We start from the raw sequence: 13016 nt of genomic DNA on the forward strand, positions 1-13016 counted from the left end.
AAATATGTCGGGCTCAGCCGGGCCTACCAGTACGGGCTCAGAATTGACATCCCTACTCTGCACACTCAAGATGCATAATTATCTTGAAGAAGTCCACGCATGAAAGGTGGTCTAGTATAAAATTGTATTTCAATGCAACTCTAGTTTCCTTTTTTAGAGGAACTCCTCCAAATATGTATCATCAATCATCCTTATATATGGATGGTTATCAAAGGCAAAGACAATAACAAAATAAAAAATCACATACGTGGACAAAGGTCACCATTGATCGAACGACATTAAACGCTTGTACATATCACAAACCGTTCGTTAGATAACAGTGATGCCAATTGATATGATAGCTTGTTAACAAATTAAATAATAATTCAGAATCATGTTTCATCAGAAATATCAAATACTCTCCAGAATATATGTAACTGAACACATCTTAAGATTTATGCTTGTAATTAACACCATATACAGGTAGGGTGGTAAATAGAGTACTCCAGGCAGTCAGAAAAAGTAATAGAAATGCTGCAACCAATGGTATGATCGTCCACGGACTTTTGCAATAAATGCGCTTAAATGAAGCTTTCCAGTTGTTAATGGGATGCGAAACTGGCCGGTTATAATACTCACGAACTTTGTCGCAAAGATCACTATAACAGAAATTATTAGTGAAAATTTCACAGCAAATACTTTTAAAAAGAGATGAGACCTTATCATCGTCACCCAGGTGATTCATAATAATACCACGGCCACGTAGGAGTGCCACGTCATTAGAAGACTTGATAAGATAATCCATCAAGAGTGCATATGATGTTATGTAGGGCCCACCTCCAAAACGGTGTTGTTGGTAAGCAATAAGGTTCCGGAAAAAGGGATCTGTGTATTCATCGACACATAGTGGAGGGATTTCAAATACTCCTTCGTTAAACTTCATGTCCATCCAACCACCATATCTGAGGCGCTTCTTGAACTTAACACCAGAATCCCGAAGCTCCGTCGCACACGGCAGAGATTCTAGTGATGCCCTTGATGCTGGCTTCATGACCATTGGTGGGAGAGAATTCTCAAGTGTGTAGCTTAACAGATCCAGTAAATGGTTATGTGGAATAATGGACTCCTTATTTTGAGGATAAGGATAATAGTACATACCATCTGGTATCAAATCCTTGAAGAAAAAGAGAGCCAATCGGATGAGTGAGTATGTATGAGAGTGAGGATCATAACTTAGATCGAATAAAGCTTGAAGAACTGACATGGGTATTTGATTTTCAAGCAATACCAAGTCACGCACAACCCTTGTTCTGAAATTGGAATAAAATATGGGATCATCACAATCTCTCTCTACAAATTGTGCATATTTCCTGAATAACTCAATGATGAACAAGCCATCAAAGAGCATCATTTCTATGAATTCTCCACTACTTAAGTTGGAGGGCTCTGAGTAAAACCCACGAGCTTCAGTTTCTAACTCCTTGAGAACTTCCACATAATTCTCCAGATTGGATCTCTCACTTGTTCGATCAAGCAGTGCATGTACGTATCGCCACTTAAGCTTTTCCATGGCTTTCATTTGGGAGTTTTGCTTGTCTCGGTGATAAGGGCCGATAGAGACTGTATCCGGCGTGTAGGCATCTTCGTTCACTTTGCGAATTCTCTTGTTGACTCTGTAAATACAATAAGTTGGCCTTATGGTCGTATTGGAGTTCCGAGAAAGAGAGAGCTTATTTGAGATTAGCTCAATATTTATAGAAGAAATCCCAGAATTCAGATCAGGTTCATGTATGAGGTTGTTCTGGTACACCCTTGGTCCGGGCAATTGACCCTCCATGCTTCTATCTGCAGCCCGATGCCAACATTCAAAAACCCATTAGATATGAAATTATTTTCTTGTAGGTTTATTAAAGATCTAAATATTGATTGAGACAAAGGATGAATATTTCAAAAGCTTGCTGATGAAGGTTGTACCCGAAGAACACCCCGGATCATGTGTTCCCCAGTTCTGCTCTAGTTGAGGAGACCCTTGCACTCAGGATAGCTCTTCAGTCTACTCTTCGTGTTGGCCTGCAGAATATTATCGCCCACTCAGATTTCAAGACCTTGATCTCTTGCCTGACTGATGCCTTAGTCCCCCCCCCCCCCCTCAGAGATCTTCACCATTATTTTTTAGGGGTATATTCTACCATAAGCTGCAGACTTGCATGGAAATTTGTCCTTCTAAGCATGCGAATAGATCGGCAAATATTGTTGCCCAGTCTATATTGAAGTGGGTGAGATGACTTACTCTCATCATAGAGTCATAGACTGTGGAAGACGTCCACTCCGAAGACCTCTTAGCTCTTGTACTACAGCAGTATGTGGATGGCTTTGTAATAATAATGCAATGAATGAATGTGAGAGGTGAATTATTGGAGGATTTTGCATTATTGGTGGCAATGAGTCACTGACAACCAAGCAGTTTTATTTTTTCGCTGTTGGGCCAAGTTGCCCATTTGAGGAAGGACCCACAAGAGGAAGAAGACAAGAAACCACGTGAAGACACTGCAGTTTTATCAATTCTAGTTTATTGGGCAAGACATTGATATTTGGTTGCGTGGCTCTTACATCAATACAGGAGCTATCACGATTGAAGAGTGCAGAGGCATCAACATGGATGCTTTTTTTTTTTTACAAAGGATAGTCAGTAATTCCACATACTCCTATGTCAAGGCAGAGGAGCCATGTGGTCAAACAATGTTCTTTTTCTTTAATTTAATGAGAGAAAGAACACGGTGTTCAGCTATGTAGCATACGCTAACGCATTCTATGTCTATTTCTCTCCTCCCTCATATGAAATCACATATATGTCCCTATTGTGAGAGGAGAGAGATTGGCACATGAGGGGCTAGCGTAAGCTACACAATCTAACAGAGAACTCAATCCCTTAATATATATTTTCATATGATGGAGAGATTAGACCAATCTAGTTTGGACATAGTCGTCATTATTTTTATGTGACTTTTAGCTATATCGACCAATATAGAAAACAAATTTAGCTATATTATTAGTAGTTGATGTAGCTGCACATTGGGTTCACATCCAATTCCAATCAAACCATCCCAAGGCCTTGAGAAGATCGACTAAGATAGAAGCAAGGAGGAACAGAGCTGCATCCAACCCAGCCTAGCTGTGCATGCCCCCATTTAGAAAGGCAACTCATCACCAACCTGCCTAGCTCTATTGTGCACCCCCATTTGTGAAGGCAGATCATTACAGCCAAATCCTCACTTTCCAATCTGATCATGTCACCACAACCAGAATCGTTGGACAGTGGCGGCTTGCTTGCCTATTATTCTCATAGCTAAATTAGTAGCTTTATACCTCTTTAGTTTAATTAGTAGTTTCCCTAGTATTCTCTTTATTAAACTAGTATTCTTCTCTTTATTGCGAGACTGTCATATCACCCCGATGAATTCGCCGTACAATTTCGTTGAGGATATCAATGCAAGAGAAGAAAACTTGCATCTTCGACAAGAAATTGCTAACATGCATCTTGAGAATGAAGCGTTGAGGAAATAACCATGAAGTCAGAGTCCAAATGAGGAGACATCTGATCAGAACTCGCCTTCATCTAACGATGCACCCCTTGTACGGGAGAGGACTCACCGCAACAAGTCCCGCCCCCACCCCCACCCCCACCCCCACCCAAAGAAAGACGCGAGCCTAATTGGGACAAGAATGTTCGCTGTGACTTCCTTGAGTCTTTGGGAACATCTTCCCCTGATGAGATTGTCGACTGGCTGACCTTAGTGAAGGAAATCTTTCAGTACAAGGAAGTCCCAGAACACCAACGTGTTGGAATCATCGCCGTGAGGCTTCACGGGAAGGTAGTCACATGGTGGAGAGGCGAAAAGCAATTGCATGCCAATACTAGTAAGACTCCCATCACACAATGGAAAAAAATGGAAGTGAAAATTCTTTTGAATTTTCTTCCTAATAGCTATCAATGTGAGTTGTACCAAAAATTCCAACATCTTTAGCAAGGTATGCACACTGTAGACCAATACACCTCTGAATTTAATGACCTAGTGGTTCGTAATGACATTAATGATTAAGGGGAAATGCTCATACATAAATATTGGGTGGACTCTAACCCTATATCCAAGATGTTCTCGAAATTCTCGACATCTGGGATCTAGGGGATGCACACCAAAGAGCCACTAAAGTAGATAAGTCCTGTAACCGGAGACAACAACCTTTGTCCTACTCTGCTCAGCCAACATCCTACCAGAATCAGTGGTAAAGGAGCACCCAACCGACTACAGAGAAGACCCCATCTTAGCTTGGCCACCCATTGCATTCACTCGCTACCGGACAACAATCAGCAAACGGTATCAAGTGCTTTGCATGTCGGGAGTTGGGTCACCATTCTTCTGTTTGCCCTACCAAAAATTGTTTGTATAGAAAAGGTTTATTGGTGAAAAATGATTCAAATAACCAGTGAAGAGCACTTTGAACCAGATGTAGAGATGGAGCCATGAGAAGACCATGAAGATGATTGAAAAATATTGCATGTCGACCATGGTGAACTGTTTATGATGCAGCGTATTTTTCTCACTCCGAGGCAAGAACCCGGAGATCATTGGCTTCGCAACAATATTTTTCACTCTGCTTGCACCGTATTTGGAAAGGTATACCAATTAATTACTGATTCCGGGTGTTGTAAAATTGTTGTTTCAGAAGAGGTGATGCGAAATTAAAGCTTACTTTGGAGGATCATCCCACACCATACAAAATGACATGGTTGAAGTGTGGTGTGGAGGTAACAGTTTTCAAGCGCTGCTTGTTTTAAATTTCTATTGCCTCCACATATTATGAAAAAATTTGGTGCGATGTCCTTCCAATGAATGCTTGTCATATAATCCTTGGACGCCCATGGCAGTTTGATCGACGCACTACTCATGACAAGTATCGTAATACATATTTATTTAATTTTGGTGGAAAGAAGATGGTTTTGGCCCCCTCCAAGGAGCCAATTATACCCTACATGACACAACAAAATTCCTCATCAAATCTACTCACTCTACAAGACCTGAGAGGTGCCATGGAAAATGTGGAAGCCATTTATGTTTTATTGAACAAATATGAAATTTTGACATTGCTTCTGATGTTCCTAATAAAGTGAAGCTCTTATTATCCGAATTTCAAGATGTGTTTCCACCAAATCGTTCACATGGTCTAACTCCTATGCTAGATATTCAACATAGGATTGACCTGATCCCTGGAGCGCCTCTCCCTAATCTCGCTCATTATCTGATGAGCCCAACTGAGCACTCAGATCTCCAACGACAAGTGACAGAATTAATGAACAAAGGATTTGTTTGTGAGAGTCCCAACCCTTGAGCCATCCCAACTCTATTAGTTCCAAAAAAGAACGGCACGTGGAGGATGTGCTTGCAGAGCCAGCAATAAACAAAATCACAATAAAACATTGCTTCCCTATTCCTCACCTCGATGATTTGTTGGATCAATTATCTGGCGCTACAATCTTCAGCAAACTAGACCTAAGGAATGGTTACCACTAAATCCGTATCAAACCCGAAGATAAGTGGAAAATTGCTTTCAAGACACGGGATGGATTCTTCAAGTAGCTCATGATGCCGTTCAATTTGTCAAATGCCTCTTTTGCATTTATGAGATTTATGACTCTAGTTTTGAAGCCTTTCCTTGGGCGATTTGTTGTTGTTTATTTTGATGACATCTTAATTTATATCAACTCTATTGACGACCATCTGAAGCATCTCCGAGAAATTTTATTTGTATTGAAATAGGAATCACTCTTTGTTGCTATGAAGAAATGTTACTTTTTGGCACGAATCCTATTTTTGGGATTTAATATATCTGGAGATGGCATCTCAATTGATGATGCAAAAATAAAAGTCATTCAAGATTGGCAACCCCTTACAACTGTCCATGAGGCGCGTAGCTTCCATGGATTTGCTTCCTTTTACCATCGGTTCATCCCACATTTCAGCTCTCTTGCAGCCCCACTCACGGTGTGTATGAAGAATGGTGTATTTGAGTGGACGGACGCAGCCCAATGAAGTTTTGAACTTTTGAAGGAAAATTTGAGTACGGCTCCCGTTCTAGCCCTACCCGATTTTGACCTTTTCTTTGAGGTCCACTGTGATACATTTGGCACCGGTATTGGAGTTGTCCTTAGTCAAGGTGGACGTGCCATCTCCTATTTTAGTGAGAAACTCAATGGTGCCGAACTCTGATACAATACATAGGATCTGGAATTTTATGCTCTATTTCATACTTTGGAGCATTGTTGTCAGTATCTAATCCATAGAGAGTTTATCCTATATACTGACCATGAATCTCTCAAGTACATATCAGGTCAGCAAAAACTAAATTTCCGACGTGCAAAGTGTGTCGAATATTTGTAAGAATTTACCTTTTATATTAATCACAAGGCTGGAATCCAGAACATGATAGCTGATGCATTCAGTTGAAAGAAGTGTTTGTTCTCTACTATGCGAACTACAGTTATTCGGTTTGACTCCTTCCATGAGCTTTATGATGAAGACCCGTATTTTTCCTCCATATTGCAAGAGGTGCGCGATAATTTGAGATCTGATTTTAGTCTCTGTTACGGCTTCCTCTTTAAAGGAAATTCACTTTGTTTATCAAATTGCTCCCTTCGGCTAAAGATGATTGCTGAAATCCATAAAGAAGGACACTTTGGTCGTGACAAGACCCTTAAGATGTTGATAGCTCGATACTTTTGGCCACATCTGAAATGAGATGTGGAAAGATTTGTGGCTTGATGCCGAATGTGTCAAATGTCCAAAGGCCAAGCTACAATTGCGGGTTTATACTTTCTATTACTGATTCTTGAGGCCTCTTGGGAAGACATCTCCATAGATTTCGTTCTAGGGTTGTCGTGCATTCAACGAGGCATGGACTCCGTTTTTGTTGTTGTCAACCATTTTTGCAAAATGATACATTTCATTCCATGTCGGAAAACCTTGGATGCATCCCGTATTGCCGAGTTATTTTTCAAGGAGGTCTTCCAGATCCATGGTTTGGCCAAAACTATTATTTCTGATAGGGATTAAAATTTTTTTGTCACTTTTGGTGACAATTGTGGCGTAGCATTGGTACATCTCCACAATTCAACACTATTTTCCACCCTCAGACCGATAGCCAAACTGAGGTGGTTAATAGATCACTGGGAAATATGCTACGTAGTTTGGTTGATGATAATCCTTGTTCTTGGGAGGTTCGATTACCATTGGCTGAGTTTGCATTTAATTGTTTGGTCAACAGATCTACGGGATACAATGCTTTTATTAATTGATTCTTTGTCCCCCTAATTTTTCTCAATAGAATTAATGTGAATACATAATTTCCTATTTTAGATGCATTCACCATTATATTAGGCGTCTGGTAGCCAAGAGAAGAAGAAAAAAGAAAAAAGTACAAAAATCATACTATTTTCTTAGTTTAAGAAATTATCATTATATTTGGTGTCTCCTTAACCAAGAGAAGATTTTTTTTTATCTTTTTTCAAAACTAACCTTGGGAATGATGAAGTTTTCTTATGCAACTAAAAAAAAAAAACTGGCCTAAAACACAAGAAAAGGAAAGAACTTTTTTTTTCTTATCTTCTATTGGTAGCCAAACATACATGATTTTTTATTTTCTTACTATTCCATTTTATTTCTTTTTTTTTTTTATGGCAGATTTTTTTAATAAGTAGACATTAAATTAGATTGGTTTATACATTCATGTCTTTATATTTGTCATCTTCTAGGAGTTTCAATTCTAGGCCCGCACTTGTAGGCTCCATCGAGCCTGATACGTTTATGGCCCGACCTAGACCAGCTCGATTAATAAACGTATTTGGCTCAAGCCTGACACGTTTATAAAGAGGTAGTACAAAGTGCAACCACCTAGCCTGACGGGCGCCCGACTCATTTACAAGCCTGACTTGAACTGACTCATTTAAGCTCAACCTAACCCAACCCCTTTAATACTACTTGTATTTTTTTTAATATTATTTGTATTTAGTGCTAAGGCTATGTGATATATGTACAATTGAAATGGTGGTGATTGTTATCTGAACATTCATCTTTTTCAAGCATAGTTTAAGTGATTTAAACTTGCTCAACTTGGGTTGTGTAGGCATAGTTTACTTGATTTGAGTTCCACTGGGTTAACGACCGAGTACCTTAGTAACTGAGCTACTTTGCCCATCTTTGGCTTAATCTATTTTAACTATGGGATCTTTTTTTGCTATGCCCATCGTTACCTCATTTTATTGGTATTCCCTTCAAGCACATTTAAAAGACCAATTTTAAAGAGGACCCATTCAAATTTAAATAGGTCTATAGCCCGATTAAGGCCCGTTTATAGTAGCCCGATTAAAGCCTGAACCAACCGACCTGATTATCAACCGTACCATGCATGCCCGGACTAGCCAAGCTTGTTTAGCTAAACGGGCGTTCATGGTGCAGACCTAAAAATTGGTCGAGCCTGATTAGGCCAGACTGAGACCGGCCTGGCCTGACCTGACCGATTGACACCCCTATCCTCTTCGATCTTGAGGTAATGCCACTTGACTACTTGAGGTATTGGGACCTTCATTTACTTATATTAAATGCTCATCTATCCCACAACCATAGATGTGGAACATTAAGCATGGATTTGGCTCTTCTTGCCAAGCAAGTGTGGAACATTAAGCATGGATCGTCTTGCATGAATGTTTTTCTTAAAGCTCGTCATCTAGGGGTTGGTGGAGTCCTGAAGAAATTGTACAAGTTTTCTTCGATTTGGCCTGGTCTTAGAAGAACGTAGGACTTTATTTCAAGCAAGGAGAGATGGATAGTTGGCAATGGGTCTAAAATAAATTTTTGGACAGATAAATAGCTTGGAGATTTGTCTAATAAGGAGCAGTTGAACCCTGAGGAATTTTTTTTTTGCAGATTTTAACCTCAAAGTGGCTGAAGTCATATCAAATTCCAAATGGTGTTTTCCTCCCGTTTCTTCATTATTCATGCAAAATATCTTCATAGCTGCAGCGAGTATTAACCTCCCTCAATGTGAGGTGGAAGATAGATGTGTGTGGAGTTGCATGTCTTTTGGTGTGTTTTCTTCAGCCTCTGCCTGTAATGAAACTCATTGTCGTAATCCAAAAGTGCCTTGGTACTCTATAGTTTGGGAAGCTCACCTTCAGCCGCGGAAAGCTCTATTTGGGTGGCGAGTGTTGCATGGTAAACTTCCTACGGATGATGTAATCAGGTCTAAGGGAGTCCATTTTCCATCCTAGTGCTCCTTATGTCAATTAGCTGAGGAAAACATCCTTCATATTTTCCTTGAGTATAGTTTCAGCATGGAAATATGGAAGAGTTTTTTGAAGTGTTTTGGTGTCTTGGATCTTTCCCACTACGGTTCTTGATATGGCTATTTGGTGGAAAATGAAGCATAGAGGTCTGGCTGATAAAGTTCCTTGGATGGCTGGTTTTGTATTAATTTTAGACAACATCTGGAAAGAGAGGAATGGCATACGCTATGAAGATAAAAAGAGATCTCCTTCCCTGATTTTTAAATTAGTAAACAGAGATCTCTAAGAGATGGATATTCACCCGTCAGGATTAGTGAATTAGAATTTTCTTTTTTGGGACTGAGCTTTCTCTGCTGATGGCAATGCCGAAGGTGGAGATTGCTTTGCTGGTTCTATGTATTGCATTGTCTCTTTTGTTCTCTTTCTAATAAAATTTGTCAGAATCTTTAGCGACAAAAAAATATCCCACAACCATCAGACAGAAAATAAATTCCGTATTACCTGTCTTCGTATAGCTCATATACAAGTCTTGATTATGGAAAGAGACTAGAAAGAGACGTACGCTTGGATGGGAACTAATGCATCAAGTTGAGCGTATGGATGAAAAAGAAAAAAAAACAAAAACAAAAACAAAAACAGTGAATGGATGTTATTGACCCAATTAATCAGTGATGATTCTAATACAAATTGCCAATTCGATTGATGCAATCCGATTTTTTGAAACTATTGTGCCTTGGGAGAATGATGGGAGCTTGTTATCTTTGATGGGTGGCCATCTCATCAATTGAACCACAACCGGGGGGACCCACAACTTTGAATCTTTTTATCAATGTTTTTCTTTTTCTGTCCTTGACTACACGGTTGCCACATAATGAGATGGTTGCTTTAATTTGATCACAGCAAGTCTCCTCCACTCTTGAGTCTAGACCTTCCTCTCCTATAACATTCAACCATCAGTTGGTGGCTGTTGGGGTTGGGCTGTCTAATATTTTATAATTTTTTACAAAATTATTATTGGACTTGCTTTTGATTGGATTGTGTTTTGGATCCATTACATGAAGGGGATAATGATAATTGTACGGGGATTAGGGGTTTTGGCCCTTTTGGGTTCCTTATGGACCATAAATTTAATTATTGGTATCCATATTGATATCGGTATTGGTATCCGTATTGATATCAGTATCTATGAATATTGATCCAGATCAAATTGGTGCATAGCGATCACTTTTGTCCTTACATTTAAAAAAAAAAAACATTTTCTTTATGGTTTTACCTCTGAAACAATATTGGTAATCGATCCGGATCGATCAGTTATCTATATCAGTCTGGACTGATACCAATACAATATGGTTGATATAGCCGATCCGATACCAAAACTTAGAACCATGCTATGTACTGTCTCCCTGAAGAAAAAATAAATAAATAAATGCAAAGGAGAGGCAAAGGTTAGATCACTTTGATGGAGGTGGTTGGATGCCGTTGAAAAAATGGGAGAGAGAGCGTCTGGCGATTCAGGAGAGAAGGGAGCTATGGTTGTGGAGGATGATGATGGAGGTGCTCGGGAAGCCCTGGATCGTGGTCCAGAAGGTCCTTCACAGGTTGAAAGACAAGAGAGTGCAAGCCAGTGACTTTCATATGCAAAAGCTTTGGGTGTTTCATCTTGGCCTGCCATTGACACCCTTCTAGAGCCAATTCAGGTAGGGGGTAAACGACGAGTGGTGATCTCTCAGAGAGACTATGAATCGAAGAGACAAAACTTCCGTTTTGCCTTAATCGGAAGGGTTAACTTCCATTTGATCTCCTTGGATGCCTTGAGAAGGGAGGCTCGGGAAAAATGGAACCTAAGTCAAGGGGTGCTAATGCATCCGTTGGGAAAAGGATATGTTATCTTTCAATTTCAATGTGAGGGCGACAAGGCAGCAATGTGGCAAAGATCACCCCTTAGGGTTGGTGATCAGGTTATTCAATTTCAACATTGGAAGCCTGATTTCAATATCCATGAGAAGCAATTCTTTACAAAACTTGTATGGATACGTTTTCCAGATCTATCGCTAGAATATTGGCACGAAAACGTCTTATTATCTATTGCAAAGGCAGTAGGGCGCCCTGTTGCCTTAGACAGACGAACAAGACAAGGCCTTCTCAGCTATTTTGCAAGGGTGCTAGTGGAGATTGACATTTCTGACTTGGCAGTGAGGGTGGAGGAAGTCCAGGTCAAGAGATTTGAACCAGGCACCTCTCAGGTGTACGGTTTTTGTCAAAATATATGAGAATAATGTGGAATGCTGTGCCCATTGCAAACGAGTAGGCCATTTGATTTCCAACTATAGGTTGAAGAAAGTGGATGACGAAAAGCAGTGTGCAGCTAAGAAATTGGCTGAGGTTCCAGGGGCGGTATACGTTGAAGAAGACAGAGTTGACTCAACCACGGCCAACTCGGTGGGTCGGCTCTCTCCTATTTTGGAAGGAAATCAACAAGAGCGTTCTCAACAATCTCCTCATAATGGAAAGGATGAGAATGGTATCACTCTTTCCGTGAATAACTCTCCCCAATTTCCTAATATGGAAGAAGGAGAAATTCAAATTGATTTGGACTCTACCGTTTCAAATCTCCCCAATTTAGTAAAGAATGGATTGGCACAAGAGGATGTGGATATGAACAATTATGTGAGTCAGCATGATGTGGACCGGTCTAGCTCTGAGACCGGCTCAGAATATGGGTCTCTCTCAAACCAAGATGATGAAGAGGAGGGTGAATTGAACCAAAATGGGAACCCGCCTATCTCTAACAAAATACAAAAACAGAACCAGGAGGATTTGACTCACGCTCTCCCTATGGACCCTGTGTGTCTTTCCTCACGTCCCAAGAGGACGGGAAGGTCCTTAGCCTCTGGTCATGGGATTTTGGTTGGTAGGGGAGGTTGATCTTCCTCCAATAGGGACCCTCAGCCCTCTGTTCGAGCTCCATTGAGTAGGAGGGAAGCAGCGACATTGGATGTTACAGTGGTGGATGATGCGGTGGCTGCTCTCGAGAAAGGCACAGAAGTGGGAGAAAAAAGGAGAAGAAAGAAAAAGCAGAGCGGTCAGGCTTCAAATCCTGACAAAGGTGCTCTGTTCTGGAACATTCGGGGTGTCTGAAAGGAGGCTGGTAAGAGGGCTTTGAAATTTCTCCTCAGAGAATCTTCGGCAGAGATTCTATGTGTAGCTGAACCGATGGTTGGGGTCAGTAGTTTTCCCTCATTATTTTTTAATAAATTGGGTTATGCGGCTGAAGTGATTCCCAATAATTGTCAGGATAGGGTGCCCAATATTTGGGTTATATGGAAGCGAGGTATGGCTCGTCCTCCCCTGATTTCAATTTCAGACCAACAACTCACTGTTGAGATTGATTGGATGGGTAAAAGAGTTCTCATGTCATTTATTCATGCCAGTTGTTTCAAAATTGAGCGTAGACCTCTTTGGTCTGATCTTGCTTTGATTTCTACTACTTCTTCTCCATGGGTTGTTATTGGCGACTTTAATGCCACTCTAATGTCTCATGAGAAAAGAGGGCCGGGTAATTTTAATTTGGGTTCGGCAGCAGAGTTCCAGGCTATGGTTGACACGTGTATGCTCTTCCCTGCCCCTCTCAAGGGAAAAAATACACTTGGTCGAATAACCGTAAAAGGGGTAATGTGCTGGCGGTCTTGGACCGGAGTTT

General features: G+C 40.5%; 2 protein-coding genes across 2 annotated transcripts; one reads left to right on the plus strand and one right to left on the minus strand.

Moving 5' to 3' along the window:
• Window positions 1–335: 335 nt before the first annotated feature.
• LOC122059070 (UPF0481 protein At3g47200-like) lies at window positions 336–2326 on the minus strand. The gene is made up of 2 exons (XM_042621773.1): window positions 1954–2326; window positions 336–1824 (listed from the first exon to the last, which is right to left on the minus strand). The coding sequence occupies exon 2, from the start codon at window positions 1814–1816 to the stop codon at window positions 428–430; it is 1389 nt and encodes a 462-aa protein (XP_042477707.1). The 5' UTR covers window positions 1817–1824; window positions 1954–2326; the 3' UTR covers window positions 336–427.
• Window positions 2327–10803: 8477 nt separating this feature from the next.
• LOC122064704 lies at window positions 10804–12454 on the plus strand. The gene is made up of 4 exons (XM_042628470.1): window positions 10804–10914; window positions 11014–11561; window positions 11647–12195; window positions 12292–12454. The coding sequence occupies exons 1-4, from the start codon at window positions 10804–10806 to the stop codon at window positions 12452–12454; spliced, it is 1371 nt and encodes a 456-aa protein (XP_042484404.1).
• Window positions 12455–13016: the final 562 nt, after the last annotated feature.

This window comes from Macadamia integrifolia, chromosome 2, assembly GCF_013358625.1.
Source record: "Macadamia integrifolia cultivar HAES 741 chromosome 2, SCU_Mint_v3, whole genome shotgun sequence".
In the NCBI taxonomy this organism is placed as follows: Eukaryota; Viridiplantae; Streptophyta; class Magnoliopsida; order Proteales; family Proteaceae; genus Macadamia; species Macadamia integrifolia.

Excerpts from the sequence above, each read along its gene's own strand:
- LOC122059070 (XM_042621773.1), bottom strand. The coding sequence starts at position 1,816 with ATGGAGGGTCAATTGCCCGGACCAAGGGTGTACCAGAACAACCTCATA.
- LOC122064704 (XM_042628470.1), top strand. The coding sequence starts at position 10,804 with ATGGGAGAGAGAGCGTCTGGCGATTCAGGAGAGAAGGGAGCTATGGTT. Across the intron at positions 10,915-11,013 it reads GTCCAGAAGGTCCTTCACAG|GTAGGGGGTAAACGACGAGT; the intron begins GTTGAAAGACAA and ends GAGCCAATTCAG. Across the intron at positions 12,196-12,291 it reads CGTCCCAAGAGGACGGGAAG|GAGGGAAGCAGCGACATTGG; the intron begins GTCCTTAGCCTC and ends TCCATTGAGTAG.